General features: G+C 36.4%; 1 protein-coding gene across 1 annotated transcript; it reads left to right on the top strand.

The window, feature by feature from the left end:
• The first annotated feature begins 2,934 nt into the window (after positions 1 to 2,934).
• LRTM1 (leucine-rich repeats and transmembrane domains 1) lies at positions 2,935 to 10,101 on the top strand. Its single transcript, XM_010074846.1, has 3 exons — positions 2,935 to 3,025; positions 6,156 to 6,752; positions 9,671 to 10,101. Exons 1-3 carry the CDS (start codon positions 2,935 to 2,937, stop codon positions 10,099 to 10,101), a joined length of 1,119 nt encoding a protein of 372 aa, XP_010073148.1.
• The last annotated feature ends 6,770 nt before the right edge of the window (positions 10,102 to 16,871 follow it).

Here is a 16,871-nt window from a genome sequence, read left to right as displayed (position 1 = left end):
ACCAGTTTGCAGCTTATTGCACCCAGCAGGCTGTCTGTCTGCCCAGCCATCCCTTCCCCCACCATAACTTTCCACCTGGAACGCAGCAAGTTCCAGTTCATCCAGTCCACTACTACATCTTGTACACTGGCCTCTTCCAGAGGTGTCAGAGGAAGGTGTAAAAATTCCCATAAATAATAATTATGGAAAAAAAGCCTGCCCACAGGGAAAGGTTTTTCTCCATCACTCATGTGATTAGTGGTTGATTAAAGCCCTTAAGAGTGAAAGTTTATATCCCTTCTAAATTATTTTTTTGCCCCATGAGGTAACTATGGCTCCAGATTATATATTAATCCTACTAATCTTTTGGCCCAGGGATAACTTCCAACAATGTGTTTCATACAGTAATTAAGCATTGTATAAACAAGTACCAGATGTATCTAAGGCAAAACAAGCCACTGAAAAGAAGAAAACTAGGGTCTTCCTCTCAATGTCAGTGATCCAAAATACAAAATCACAACTGCCTGCCTGTTTCCTTATTTCTAGAATGACAAAATATTGTTTCTCACCTTAAAGAGATACCACCAAACTATTCATAACAACTGCCAAGGACAGACACAAACAACTTTTTGGACATCATGGTGTCTCCTTATGTTGTGTGATAACTAAGATGTGATGTTATTAAGCTCTAGCTGGTATTACTCTCCCCTTATCCTACCTAAGCAATAAGATGTCTGAAGAAATCCATGCACCCACCACTTCTGGAGAATATGGCCAGCTTTTAAAGGTATAAATCTTTCTAAAGCCAAATTTGGTTTGATCCTTTGGCTTGTACTTCTCTTGGGAAAGGTAGGCAGAAGTAGGATCCAGGGCCTGCCTTTGATTTTTATCAGCTTCTGAAAATCTAGTACCCTGCCAGGCAAAAGTTGAGAGGGTCCTGAGCTCCTAGAGCACAAGGACTGCCTTTGTAGAAAGCAAAGCCTGGGGGATTCAAGCGTTTCTTATGTCCTGTCATCTTTGCTTCCACAGCATCCTGATTCATAGCTGGGAAAGGATAAGATCTTTCTCCATGATGCAGTACTGTATTTTTTTTAAGTGCTAGTTGAAGGAGGAGCCTTTTAACAACAGAGTTATGGGCTGTTTCACCAACAAATATGAATTATTTTCCGTCCTCAACCAAAATGAAGAGGAGTCTGCATTTCCTGGAGTTGCATTTAGGGTCTTCAGCAAGAGCTTAGCTGTTTTACCCATCTGGAGACACACATTAGTAAGGAGAAAGCACATGCCATTTCCCTGCAAGTTTCCCAGTGTTTGCTGGCAAAGCAAACACTGAACTGCCTCCACCAGACAACAGGGACAGGATATTAGTTCATTGGGTTGTCTTGCTATTTGCAGTGGAAACGTATCTTGTTACAACAAGGCACAAGTTAATTTAAGCAGTCACAATAACACAGTTGCTGCACCACATCAGACAACTGCAAAGAATTCTGCTGGTTGTTCAAGAGGCCAGAAGCGGATTTCATGGTTATTCTGTTTCTGGCAAATCTCTACCTGTGTCACAACTATAATTTTCACCACATCAGACTTCTCTGTCATAACCAAAGTACTATTACTAATAAATGGGAATAGGACATGGATTATAGGTTGAAGAAACTTCTGTTTACAAAACATGTGCATTCAGAGTTCTCAATATAAGGAAAAAATAGCCACATCTACAAGAGAAGCAAATCGACAGATTTAATCATAGGTTTCCAAATCTGAACTTGGCATGAAGATTTTAAAAAAAGTAATAACTTCTTATACCACAATTCAGAGTACATAAAACAAGCTCTGCATTATTGTTGGAACTGAACCTCCCACAGTGCTTAACTTTCAGTGACCTTGTCCTACAAACATCTCTTTAATATGGCACATGCTAAAAATAATACAATTATAGTACTAAAAACTTACCTAAAATAAAAGAGGCAGTTAAGAGACATTCTTTAAGCCCTCTGTTAGATGACACAACCTGCTATGGGAGCTTGTAAGCCCACCTGGTCAGCAAACATTAGTTAAGAGGGAAAAACAAGTTAAAAAAGAAACCCTTTGAATTCATGAGCCGAAGTACAATTTTAGATACCAAAGAGAATTTAAAAGTGTGAAAAAGTCTTATCATACCAGAAAACAACATGATAGGTAGTACCTCCTGCAATATAATCAAAAGTCATGAAAAGGGCTATAACTGATGCAATGTATGAGTTATTTATTGAAGGACAGGGGGATGCAATCTCAAGCAACAGGTACCTGACGTAGATTTGTTCTTTGAAAGAGCAAAGCAGAGTATCTGCAGTTAACAAGACTACAACTTCTAAGGACAATGATATTTTATAACAGCCCTTTTTACATTTGATTCTGTCTTCATTAAAATGATTCACTAGTCCTACTTAAGACAGGTCTGTTTATACGTTTGTATACACATGCACATACATGGGTTGGAAAACAAAATAGAAAATAAATGTACTGTGCAACAAAGGTTAGAGAAGATTTTTGCTTTAACCTGACATTCATTTAAAGTACATTACAGCTGATTTTTAAGCTCATCTCTCTCTGCCTTTTTAAAGTTGGTGTTACTTGGTACGATTATGGTACCAGGTAATCTACATCTACGGTATTCCCCTGCACTAAACTGCAGACTTTCATCCTGTATCAGGATGACGTGTCATCCATTGAGAGTGTCAAGGACGGTCTGCCATTTGTAGCAATAATCCCAGTACCCTCAAGATGAACAGTCACGTTTACACAATGTCGGTTGTTCTATGTTCTCCCTACTGCTCAGCAGTATTCACTGTTCCTTTGGGTATCTTGACCAGTGTCAGAAACCATTCAGCAAAGCATACAATAACGACAGTTACAGCTCTCACCTGTCGGTGAGGGTGGCAGAAATGTAAACAGACTTTCACTAACCAAAAGGTAACTATGGAGAAGATGGGGTTTCTTTCTTCACAAGGATCCATGATGACAGGACAAGAAGTGATGGACATAAGTTGCTTCAAGGAAAACTCTGGATGTAAGACAAAAGTACCAATGCTGAGGACAGTTACACACTGGAGTAGGTTGCCCAGAGAAGTGACGGAATCTCCCTTGCTGGAAACATCCAAGTTTCAGCTTGAGAAGACCACAGATAACCTCTTGTAAGACCCTGCTTTCAACTGCAATTTGGACCTGATGATCTCGCTTTTCTATGATTCCTACCATAGCATTGCCTATAGCATAGAAATTTAGCCCTAGAAAGTGGGCTGAAAGCAGAACTGGAACCCCAGAAAGCTATGTTATGTATAAGTCTGACAGCTTTTGATTGCACAACTTCCCCCTCCATAGGACAGCTAACAGATGGAATTATCATAAGGCCTTGAAAGACTATTATATGCCAGATCTCTCATTCTTTTAAACACCACTGAGTTTCTTCATAATCACAAGTCATTCATCCTTTTGTTGTTGTACATGGTACAGGATGAACAAGTTATACTGAAGAAGCAACAGACAAGTTAAAGTACCATATGAACATGTGAAGTACAATTTCAATATCATCTGCCATTTCTTTCCAATATGTTTGAAAATAATTTTGTTCAGTATTCTTCGTGACCATATAAGTATGTATGCCATTTTATAGAAAGAGCCACCAGTCCTATGTTCCCATGAAAAAAAATCCTGTCAGCACAACTAATGGATGTCAGATTGTCCTGGGTCCAGCTGGGATAGGGTTAATTCTTCACAGAAGCTGGGAGTTGGGCATAGCCGGATATTCGATACCATGCTGACGTCATGCCCGGGATATAAGGGGAAGCTAGCCGGGAGAGGGGTCTCTTTTGTGAAGCTCGTGGTGGTGAGATTTTCATTGTATCAGTGTTTCCATTGTACTCTATATACTGTCTTATTGTTATATTCTCCTTTCTTTGGTTTTCTTCGTGTGGTATTATTAAAAATCTGTCGTTATCTCAACTCAGGAGGTTCCACTTTTTTCTTATTTGCCCCCATCTTACCGGGAGAGGAGTGGGGGGGGGAGGCGGTGTTGCGACCACGTGGTGGTGGTAGTCCTGACACCAAGACACAGATGAATAAGCTTAGAAGACCAAACAAGTGCACTGTCAAAACCATGTTATCAACCCACAGGTCTATTTGTAGTGATATTATACATTCCACTGCCTCCAGTCACAGCCCAGGATAATCAGAATCCATGTTCAGAGTCATCTGATCTTGCAAAAATTGACACAGCACAGCTAATAATCCACCAGAATTCAGAAACTGTACTGGATTTAAAAAGGCAGCTTTATTTTTGTGCCTTGCATTTGAGGCAGATTAAATAAATTGAAGAGGCAAGGCTATCAGGTCATTATTTGTATGTTACAGCTGTCCAGTTAGAGTTGACAGACATTCTTTGCATTGCCTATTGGCTGATTAAGGGGCAGAGTCTGACTCTGAGAGTCATAAATGGATGGGGGGCAGATGGGGGAGGATTGTGATATAGAAAAAAAAATCAAAAACTGATGGGGTAACTCACTAGAAATAGCTGCACTTCTACACAAGCCACAGATACCATCTAAAAAAAACACCATCACAGAAAGGAAACTGGATGAGCACATTACAGATTTGAAGTGGAAATCAGAGTGAAGTGTTTGTTACTGTTCTACAACAGAAAACTGGATTGAATCTTCTACAAGGTGAAGAACAAGCAAAGCAGAATGAAAGGTAAGATATTCTGATTAATAATGAAATTTTTCTGTTCTCTAAGTATTTCCTTGAGAAGCAGTGTTCATTTTAACTCCACATTGGAAGCTGTGTCTCAGTTTCTGAAGCCAACTGTTGCAGGTCAATGTAATGAACTGAAAGTATTGCTTAGCTTGCTTGCAAGAAGGCTGAATTATTTCAAGTGAATTCTACAACGCAGAATTCAGTGTTGCAGAAGACTATGTATAATTTAATTATAAACACAATTTCATTTTCAAGTGAAAATTAATAAGTAGTTTTTGATTTAAACTGTAGCCTCAAAAGCAAGCTTTCATCTATATATTTGTCATATTCAATGTTATAATCATACACTTATTACTTTACAATAGTATTCGCTGTTGCTAATTAGTGTTTGGTCTCTGTAAATCAATAAGCAGTATGTCCTTCAATTTCCAAAGGTTTCAAGTAGTAACTAAAATGGTTTGAAATGGCTTTACTCTTTTGAAATAGTAAACAGTAAAAATTATTTGATGCATCTCAAAAACAATGTTACAAAAGCATTTATCATTCTGACTTTCTTTAGTCAAAGAAAATCTAATTATTCAACATTGGATCACTTTTTAAAATTTAATTCTGTGCATATGAACATAGCTTTAAGTGGCACCTTGTTTTCAAAGTAAAATCATTAGCAAGATATGAAAGGTAAAAACTATTATTTCTTCAGTTAAAACTGACCTAAACATCAGTGAACAGAAGATAATTATAAATTCTAAATACTACTAAGAACTCCCGCCAACTCATTTATCTTTTTAACAGCTTCTTGACAAATGTTTGCTGATTGTATAGAAACTTGCATCTATGGGAAGTACAGCTGGCATTCAGATAAGGAAATTAAAGCAATAAGTATAAACAAAGATATTTTAAAGAACAAACTTACAGAATGTGTATTGCTGAAAAAGTACTGTTAACTGTTTCTATAGCAATGTCTTTGAAGCTTGTTATTCTTTCAGCAGCACATTAACTTAATTCTTTTTAGGTAGTACAATAAGTAAAAACACAGAAAAACAAAAGTTCTACTTGTCATTCTTCAGACACAAGATCGCTTTAAGTTGTTGCTACCACAAAAAGAAAAACATTCCAATTTAATAATTTTAGAAACGCTGTCACATTCTCTTCAAACATCTCTGTTCTGCTGATGGCAAATCCTTCTGAAAACCATTTGTCCTTAAGATAAAGCCATGGGAAGTACTTCATTTTAAGACCATGGAAGCACTAATTTCATTATGTATTATAAAAGTACTTCAATACTACCTGTAGTTCACTAATGTATTGTAAAAGAAATGAAATCTCTTTATGCTGTCTACATTAATGTTTATTGTGGAGCTGTATATCCTTTGCCCATATTAATGACCTGTACATTGCCAAAAGAAAAACATTTTAAACTAATTTTAAATCTTTCACTTGTGACACAGGTAACTGGCTTTTGGTTTTGAGTGTCATCTTGTTAATATCTGCAGCTCAAGGATGTCCCGACAAATGCCTGTGCTACACAGCTTCAAAGACTGCAGACTGCAAGAACAGAGGATTCACTGAAATTCCTGCCCATTTACCTCCTGAAATTCAGATCCTACAGTTGCAGAATAACCGTATCTGGAGAATCAACCAAAATGCATTCACAGGAACTCCGTTGCTTAAAATCTTAGACTTGTCTAATAACTCTCTCTCAAGTTTGGCACCAGGTGCTTTCCAAAAATTGCGGTATCTACAGGTTCTAAACCTAACCAGAAATTTCATTCATTATATAGAAAACAAGACTTTCAGTTTCCTCCCACACCTAAAAGAACTGGACTTGTCCTCCAACAGCATTATACGTTTGCCTGAGACTTTTGGAAACAGCACAGGGAATATAACATTGCTGTCTGTGAAGCATAACAAACTTCAGAAAATGGAAAGAGTTCTGCTGGAGTCACTTCCAAACCTGAAAGTAGTTCTTTTCAAAGATAATCCCTGGCAATGTAACTGTAATGTCTTTGGCCTGAAACTGTGGCTGGAGAGCTTTTTATACAGAGGTAAGGAATTCTTCTCATTAAGTATAATGAACATGACAACACTTAACCAGCATCTAAACGATCTCCACTACTATGGCTTAGCAATTTACTCCACACTTTAGACCATCCCCTCAAATAGGCACACTAAAATACATTCTTGCACGTAGCTCAGAGTATAGGTGCTTTCATATCTACAGGTGGCAAACTAGTATCATAGAGGAACTTCTTATCAGCACAAAGGAAAAGGTATGCACACAATCAAACAGTATCTACAGATACATCCAGGAAATATATATGTCGTGTGTGTATGCTTATATATCCATATCTATATCTATATATATATATATATAAAAATACAGGTACACATGTGCACATACACTTCCTTTAATTCTACCAATATTCTTTTGCTAGAAACTAACCTACTGTTTAAAAGCTTTTTACCTGATGCACGAGGGTAAACATCAGGAGAGATAGCAATACCAATTTCACTTTAGAGAACTCAGGATTCTAATTCCTCTATAAATTATCACTTAGCAGCTCTGTAATATTTTAAGAATACTCTACCTACAAAGGTATGTTGCACCCTGGAAAAGTTTACTCTTGCCTTCTATTGCTTCCTAATTCATTGACAATTTCCTGACAGACGTGTAATACCATCACATGGCGAAAAGTGAATTTTATAAATAAAAATAGCCTCATAATTTGGTCACACCTGCTTTTAAATATATTAATGAGTTATGCTGTGAAAAAATAGAAAATTATTTAATTCAAAAGGAATTAAGTATTAAAAGAAATTAATTTCTTTCTCCCAGGAGGTGTGTTCAGACCCTGAGATTTCAGACCAGCAGGGCAATTTGCTTTTCTCTAAATCAAGCTTTGATGCTTGCATGTGATCAAATTACTGATTACCTGTCTGCATATGGAAGTGACATGGCACATGGTCCATGTTGCCTGCGATTGAATGGGCTGCCATTTTCAGGCATCAGAAATCAACAGGCCAGCTGGAAAAGTGTACTGGCTATGCAAGGACACCATTAATACAGGAATAGTCTCTGGGTGAGGTAAAGCCACTGCCAGGAGTAACCTTTTAGAAAAGACAAAGGCTAAACTCCTCCCAGGGTTAAAATGTTACTATTTTGAATTGGTAAAATACTATGTTATCCCAGGGCTTTAGTTGTATTATGCTGGAATCATTCCCTACAACAAATTTCAGCAGGGGTTCTGGCTTCTCCATGCAGAAGAATGTAATGATCCAAGATAAACATATCAGATTATCTTAATTACTCTGCCAGCAGCGTAAGTATCATAATTTATTTCAAAAACCAACATTGTTTATAAATTCAGTGATGCTCTTCCATCTTTCTGAACATTGCAGAGATTACTTAAATGAAGTGAAACGGAACTTACAAATTCATTTTAGCAACAAGTTTTAAAGAAAGCCCAAATAGTATGTTCTCTTCTATGTTTATATTTCCCTAAAATTACTGGTGTAAATCACATGAAGAAAAATTAGTTACATTGCACATGAATCTTTCCCATCACATATATTACGATGAAATAGTGCTGTAGCTCTACAGATATTTCTTGCTAGTCCTAACAAAACATTGCTAGAGATGGAACCTAGTCCGAGTTTAAAAGTATTGACTGTTGTGTCCAATAAAACTCTAAAAGATTTCAGTATTTTCAGCTGAATCCAGCTCAGGCAATTGCCATTTGAGGCATACTTGTAAACAATTATCTTCAGTTCAGGTGGTACTACAGCCAGTAACATATTTAGTTACTTAAAACCATTGAAGGATCACAGTTGCAGGATTTGGAGTTTTATCTATATTCACATTCAAACTAACATATTGGAGGTGTCTGCAACCACGCTTTGGGTTTGGCTCTTAAAGACCAAGAGACAAGTAGCTATGCTCATATCTGGCTTGGAATGCCATCAATACTTGTGGAGTAGTCTCCAGATGTCAGTGTGGGTTCATCTGTAATCACTACTTTCTCAGACAAAGTCTTTTCAGGATTAAAATTTCTATGCCTGGCTTTAGCTGAAAGGTGGATTATTTTGGGCAGAGAAAGAAAATTCAGATGATTTTGTTAGTTAATTTTTTAAAATATGCAAACATTTTTTGGCCTTGTTGACTCCTTGACACACTACACCCCTAAAGCTGTGGTGTGCAGACCAATTAGAAACCTGAAGGCTGCACTCATTCTGTGTTGCTCTACACACTGAGGACCAACTGCCTGATTTACCAGGACTAAGGCTTCCTACTTCACGTCCCGTCATACAAAAGACATCCTTTGGAAGAGAGAAGAAGCTGTCTCTAAACAATCATGAAATTTACCATTTGAAAAGGATAATAGATTGATTAATCTTAACTCCTTTAGATCTCTGTATATTTTCTTACCCTGAGCCTTGCTTCAAATAAATTGCTCATATATACATACCACCTACTGAACTTTCTCTTTGCTTCATTACAGTTAGCATATGATGTCAGAACAATGACTATTTCACAGAATATTTCAACCAAGTGTGAAATCTTTACTAAGTACATTGTTTATTGTTTCCATTTCTCTTTATAAAAATAAGAAATTATGTGAATTTGAAAGGAATTAATTTTTTGTTAACAATACATCTTTGTTTTCATCTATGACAGTTCTTACTTTTATACCACTGTTGTTTTTTACTTTTACATCCATAAAATCATAGATAACTTAATTCCTGATGAATTCCTTCTTGCAAACTCTCTCTTATATAAGCGTTAAAGTGTAATAATCTCACCATTAATCTAACTGGAAAAAGAGCTTAAAGATACAGTTATAAATCTTTAGAAGTATAAAGTCAAAGGTGACGATAAATTTTCTTCAGGTTTCTGTTAATTTTACATTAAGATAATTCACAAACCAACAAATCTTAAGACATAAATTTAATTTTCTTTTTCCAGGAGGAATAAGTGATGGTATTATCTGCTCAACACCAGGGATTCGGAAGGGAAAGGACCTCCTCAAAGTTCCCTACGAGCTCTTTGGGGCGTGCCCTCTAAGGACAGCTCACATTCATCTGGCCAGCATTCATCACCACAGCTATGAGCACAGAAGTTCTCTGAAGCACTCTCATCACAACGAATACGGGGAAAGCCGCTCAAACTGTGAACCCAAACCAAAGCCAAGGCCTGTTAGTTTGCGTCATGCAATCGCCACTGTAGTAATAACTGGAGTTGTCTGTGGAATTGTGTGTCTAATGATGTTGGCAGCTGCTGTTTATGGTTGTGCCTATGCTGCAATTACTGCTAAATACCACAGAGAACATTTGGCCCCAGTCAGACAGCATGGGACTCCTGAGGAAAAAGAGCTATTTGATAGTTCCTTGGCTTGAGTTACTTTTGTCTTTGGTTTCTTGAAAATAAAGCCTTCACTTCAGTTAAACAGACTGGAATCTAAATAGGATTGATTTGGTAGTAATTACTGCTTTTTTTTCCTCTTTTTCACTTTTTTAATATAAATATGTATATTCTTTGGAATATAGATTAAGACTTTATGCAGAAGAATGTAAGTTTATTTATATTTTGGGTATGTATACTCTGAAGCTACTATTTAAGGCTGAGTGTTTGAGATAACAAAATCGATGCAACCACTTCAAAGTATTCCATTCTCCATTACTAGTTCTTGATATAATATTAGTACAACATAACAGTTATTGTGCAGCTACACTCAGCAGCCAACATGAGTGAGCTTTCTGCAAAGAAAAATACAAAATAGCTACAAATGACTGACTATATTTCAAGAACTTAGAATACCTAGTATGTATCCAGAAACTCAATTCACAACCAGTTTTAGAACTGGCCAGTGTGTACACTGCCACTGATAACTTAAACGTGTTACAAACATTTCCAAATACATTTTTTTTACCCTCCAATCTGCCCTAGAAGACAACAATTAAACATAACATCCATTATCTAGCTTAGGAAATAAGAAGTACCTAGTTAACTATCATGTATCATTTTTAAACTACTTAGTAGGGAAGAAAGAAGAGAGCTGAGGAAATGCTGAAGAAAGAAGAAATGCTACACTTGCAGATACAAGCACTGACATGAGCACGTATAGAATATACGAAGAGCCACTACCTGTTGTCCTGCTGGCACATAGGCTTGCTACAGACATTTCTGAAGCTTCTTATTCCCAACTGCGCACACAAGTGTTCCATATTTTGCAAATATCACAACTGCAGATGCAGCCCCCACCACAGTGCTGCCCTTCAGCATGAAGGATAATGCAGGTGCATGTTCACATGTTCTGTCTCACAGAGAGCACATTCAGTTGAATATATCCAAGAGTCCACCCTACCTCTCTGTAGCACAGTTTTGCCATCAGAGGAAATCAGAACCAAAACCCTTCGAGTAATATAAGTTTAGAACAGAAAGAATATTTTGAATGTGCAGAAGTATTTTTTAAATCATTCTTGGAAACTATTTTAAGGCAACCAACAGAGATCAGCAACTCCACCTACCTTTTCCAAGACTAGATAAAACACATCTAGGCTATTTTTGAGAGATGTCTAACGTGTTTTCTAAATCTCTCCAGTGACAGCGTCTAGGACTTGTCTAGGTAGCCAACGCAGAAATCAACTATGCATCTTTCTTAGCATCTATCCCAAACCTTTGGTGAAAATCTTGACAGTTTATTCCATTGGGCAGAAAACTTGAGGACAACGGCTGAGTAACAGTCAGCAATAGGGGCAAAAGGAAGCGGTGTTGTGGTATTCAGGGACCTCCGCTCTCCTTCCAACAGATGGATTCCAAGATCAGGTTCTGTAGCTATTCTAATAACAGCCTCATCTGAGTAATGGGCTACATGGCAGGAGTCATGTAACCCTTGCTCTTATCTACTTAGTAATAATTGCAGCCTAAATATTAAAGCTCATTCCTGCATCTGCAGTTACTTTCATGTCCAGAGAAAATTAAGCATCTCAGTCTTAATCTAAATCTAGCAGACATTGAAAACAATCAATTACTGTCTGTCCTTTTTTTTTTTTTTAACTGCTAAGTACTTCATGTTATTATTAGGCTCTCTTGATTCTTCTGTCCTGAACTAAATAAACCAAGCTGTTTCAAGTTTCCTATAAGGCCACATTCTCCAAACTTTTTTTTTTTCCCCTGCATTCTTTGGAACATTTTCAGTTCTACATTTTGTTTAAAATGTGGTACCCTAGATTAGGCACATTTCTTCAGCTGAGACATCATCAGCACAGAATTTTTAGAATATTTATATTCAGGATCTTTAAATCTGATCTCTTGAGGATGTATCTCAGAAGCAAATATACTATTTTTTTCCTTTCAAATATTTGATAAAGCTTAATGAATAATCTAATTTCAGAGCTAAGTAGTCTGAGTGTATACATCTACATTTTCTACTCATTTATCCATTTACTGCAATAACATTTTACAAAGCAAAACTTAGTTTTTCAGATAGAGAAGACTAAAGTAATACAGGATAGGATCTTATTGCCCATGGGCCAAAAAATTCTACATCAGAGCTTTTCTATGGTGACAACTTAAAATAAGTGTACTTGTACTCAAACTGCAGATCCTAAGATGAAAGCTAATAAACCTCTGACCTCCAGAGAGATTTCACCCACAGTGTTTCAAACATGCTCAGATACAGCAATGCAGTTTCCATCACAAATAATTTCACACTTCTGATATCTTCAAGCAAAGAAAAACAAGAACTGACTAGATATTTCCTAGTCAGGAATAACCAGAACATCTTTCTAGTCCTTAAAAACCCGTCCTATCAACAAAACCTTTCAGGCTTTGCTTACTGTAAGGTGGTAAAAAAAAAAAAAAAAAAAAAAAAAAGGTGAGGAAGAGGCAACAAAGGGCACAACAACATTTAAAGAAACTCTTTCCAAGTCACATTTAAGATGCTTTTGGGATTTTCATGTGCACATAAGGCTGTAAATTGACATGGAGTTCTGCCAGAAAGCCAAGTATTTCATACTTCCATTAGTTCATTCTGCTATGGGAGTAGAGCAAACCAATCCATGCAAAATCTGATTTATACTTTCTAACTTGCTGTTTTTGCTGAAGAAAAAACCCACTAAAATCCCAACAAAAATTTTTTAACATTTAAGACTATATATAATATTTACAAATGTGTTTGCAATTAACAAATCCCAGTTATTTATGATTATAAGCCAATAGCAGACATTCAACAGAGAAAAGTACTGATTCAATTGCTTAAATGAATATATGCAAAATTATTTATTTTTCAGTAGAAGAAACAGAATGTTTGACTACTGAAAAATAGAGATGAAAGACACAATTTATTGTCCATAACAATTATTGACTACAACAAGTGGAAGACTGGATCTAGGGATTCCCCACAGAACTGCCCTTAATTTGTAAAGCTTAGCAATGGACATCTGCTGCTGAAATAAGCTGTCTGCACAGATTTATTTTTCTGACAAAAGTCCCGAAAAAGCTTTGTTGTTTTTCCCACAATCTCATGAGAGGTATTACAGTGAACACAGTATTTTTTTCTAATTACTGTGAAAAACATTTTTCCCCTCAAAGTCAACAAAATATCAGGACACACTTTGCAAGGTATTTGCAAAGACAAAGTACACATATTGTTGTATTCCTGTCTTTCATATAGAGGCTCACCATATTACTTTGTTTTCAGAAAAAGAGGCTTTCTAAAATTTCAATTTAAAACAGAGATTAAAAACTACAACACACCAATATTCTTTACAGAAAATGTCCTTAGTATCTACATTGAAAGAATCAAAGCTTAAACTGAAACATACTTGCTTGCCTTATGTGTCTTTCCATCCAGAGCTTGCAAAAAATCAATCAAAATTCAGCTTCATTATTCCCTAGTAACACAAAGTCCAAACAAAATCAGGTTCCCTCTTCTTGAATATCAAAGTGGAACATTTAGTGACATTATACATAGCTTAGCTATCATTAACAGCATTAACAAAAAAATACCAACTGTTGCCTACTAATAACCATCCATCTTTGCTGGCCAGAAGACAAAAACACACAGGCTTTAGTTAAGCATCCAGAAAGTATGCCTACTTTTACAACTCTGATCTTTGAATTTGGGTGAAAGTGGCATAGTAAGAACAATCAGGAGACAGTCTTGGCACTTCGTGGGTTTATACTACCTGGAATGTGACTGTATGCTCCCCAGATGAGACAGGCAGCAACATCAATCATCTGGACGTGGCAGTAAGCCACAACAGGGCAGAAGGAGTAGGAATTAGAAGCCCATAATAAACAAACCAAGGACTACACACTTCATAGCTATCTACAATGAAAGCTGCGGTTACACTCTCTTACTGATTACAGAGGGATCCTCCAATGTTTTAAGGCCATGTACATACACTATGTGCTGAACCTTTAGCATAAGGCTGCCATCCTCGTTTCAAGACAAAATACACATATGAGAAAACATTGTTAACATTACCCCCACCACCACCATTTACTGGGAGGAAAATAAATTAGTTAATCCACAGTACTTAAACAGATATTAATGTATTCATATGCTACGTAATTGCAGCTTCATACTTGCAAAGCATTATTTGAAGATTTCAAAAGGACCTGACAGCTTATCTGCTGCCTTGTTCCGCAATCAGGGATTTATTTCGCTAGCAGCAGAATTATTTAGCAAGACACCACTAAGATCTGATTGGTATTAGATCACAAGGATCTTTCTCCTATCCAGACTATGTAGCACTAAAACCCAACCAACCAAACAAAAAATCCCAACAGCAAAGCAGAGGTGCAAAAGCAAAGAGCAGAATGCTCTATGCAATTTATAATACCTGTTAATACTACACATGTTGGGATACTGCTCTAATTCATCCGTCAGTCTCAGATTCTCTGAGAACAAGCGGTCAGGAAAGCCCAAGAATTAGATAAACAGGGGTTAAATTCTCAAGCCAACACTAGCAGGGAACAATATTTAAAAGCCCTCTTATTCAATTATTCCATTATTCCATGCACTAATTCTGTATGGTGAAATGACTTGAGAACAAACACAAATGAACACAATGTGTGAATGGTTGTGAATACGCCATCTAACTTCACATTCCCTGTTCAGTCAATGGAGAGAGGCAGGGTTTCACCACGTGCTCTGAAGCATTCTCGGGAGGAGCTTACCTCTCTCCAAATATTACCTACAAACCATGTTTCCTAGGCCAGGGATCCTAACCTAAGTCTGCGAGTTGCTTAATGTCAGACTGTACAAATACTCATTTCAATTTTCCTGAAACTGAAAACATTAGTCTATACATTAATATTAGATTTATGAATACAAAGATAATATTCAAAATGAACAAGAAGCTCAGGAAAAACATAAACTAGTGATTTTCTACCAAAGCATAAAAAGCATTTTGAGGGATTTACTAAAAGCTACTGCTGAATATAATCTTCTGTGGCTTTTAATGTGGAGTAAAGATTAAGTAGATCACTGTCTTGCCTGACAAGGAAAACATCTATTTTAGAACACTTCAGAAATTTGCTTGGTGTGTCATTATGATGACATATTCATCTTCCCTTTGGCCTTCCTACTAAAATGAGATTTTATAGACAGTACCATAAATTTTAAGGACTGTGTACAACAGTGACATTTGCGAATGTTTTTAATAATACAGTAATACCAAAGCAATGTATGTGAGAAAAAAGGAGAAAAAAAAAAAAAAAGGCATAAGCGGTACAGAGCAGATGTATTTAGTCTCTGTGCTATTGTAACAACAGCAGATTTAACTATTTGTGAAACATTTACAGCATCTGCCACTCCTAGAAACATCTGTAGTTCAAACTACTTTTGGTTAAATTATTGGGGATCCCTTTTTGAAAGCATGTTCTTGAATCTTGTTCAAAGAGAGATGTGCACACAAACTCCATCTGAATTCATTCAAAAAAACTCTGAATAAAGTGTTGAGGTCATGTATGGATAATTATTAACACGTCAGAAAAAAAAAAAAGGAAAAAGGGGGATGAAGAACGATTTTTTTTGTATTGTAAAGGCATTTATTTTCAGATACAACACGCACATTTTCCTTCACAAATCTATAAAAGAATCTTCCTTACTTAGAGCCTAGATCACCAGAAGCCTTTCAAATTGCTGTTCTGTAGAGGCTGATTCAAACAGGAAGATTAAAAATGGATGTGTGACTAACCTCAAAAGACAGATTTGTATTTTAAAAGTAATATAAGATTTTGGATCTTTCCTGTTTTCAAGGCACAGTTTGAAATATCTTAAACAGCAGGATCATCGGAGTCACTTTCCTCTGGCCAGAGCAGAGGCATTCAGAATTGCGTGCCATTTTTAACAGATTAGGGATGAAATGGAATGTTTACCATGTCTTCTTTAGATTATGGATGGGAAACAAAAAGGAGAACTTAAATCTTCAAATTGTGACATTCAAAGTACCTGTGGGCCTTTAGGGTCTTGTCTAGGAATATTTAATGTGGAGTAACTGAACTTATTGTTATGCTAATGTTTGTTCTTAGAATTATATAAAAAGACCAATCAAGGTGATGGATGAGGACACTTGTAAAAAAACTCTTTAACCAGGGCTTGGAGAAAAAATCCTTGAACTTGGATATGAGCTGGTTATAAAAAAAAAGGATCAGCTTTGAAAAGTTAAATAATGGAAAGGGAAAAGATCCTGGCTTTACTTGGGACAATTTGTATGCTGGTACAAAACATAATACTCCTTATTGCATAATATGAATTTTTGGTAAAAGCATTTCAAAACAAACTGTCAGTGAATAGGAGAGGGTTTGGCTGCCTTTTCTTCAGATTCAGTAACACCTCTTACATCTGAATACAAAGGTCTGTTTATTATATTTTATATGTATATTTTATGTATATTTAAATATAAATAATATATACATAAAATAACACTTAAGCATGATCTACAGCTTTAGCAGAAATCAATAGGACTATTTTAAAAGGTGTTTCTTTTATTCTGTTAAGCCATACAGAAAAATAAAAACACCAATAAAGAAGTTTGCAATTGTGAAGAAAAACAGGGTTCCTTCTGCACTGATTTTTCTCTTCTGTCCAAACAGGAATTACCGCAATTGTTCTTTTTAGGTAGCTTCAGCAGAAAAGAATGAGTCAGGGTAGATT

The sequence above is a fragment of the Pterocles gutturalis genome, unplaced genomic scaffold, assembly GCF_000699245.1.
Source record: "Pterocles gutturalis isolate BGI_N339 unplaced genomic scaffold, ASM69924v1 scaffold46972, whole genome shotgun sequence".
Taxonomy (NCBI): domain Eukaryota; kingdom Metazoa; phylum Chordata; class Aves; order Pterocliformes; family Pteroclidae; genus Pterocles; species Pterocles gutturalis.
This window is presented reverse-complemented; position numbering and strand designations above follow the sequence as displayed.

What these genes read in the sequence shown, in the direction of transcription:
- LRTM1 (XM_010074846.1), top strand. Translation starts at nt 2,935, where the DNA reads ATGGAGAAGATGGGGTTTCTTTCTTCACAAGGATCCATGATGACAGGA. An exon ending in CTTCAAGGAAAACTCTGGAT is followed by an intron (nt 3,026 to 6,155) that starts GTAAGACAAAAG and finishes CTTGTGACACAG; the next exon opens with GTAACTGGCTTTTGGTTTTG. An exon ending in GGAGAGCTTTTTATACAGAG is followed by an intron (nt 6,753 to 9,670) that starts GTAAGGAATTCT and finishes TTCTTTTTCCAG; the next exon opens with GAGGAATAAGTGATGGTATT.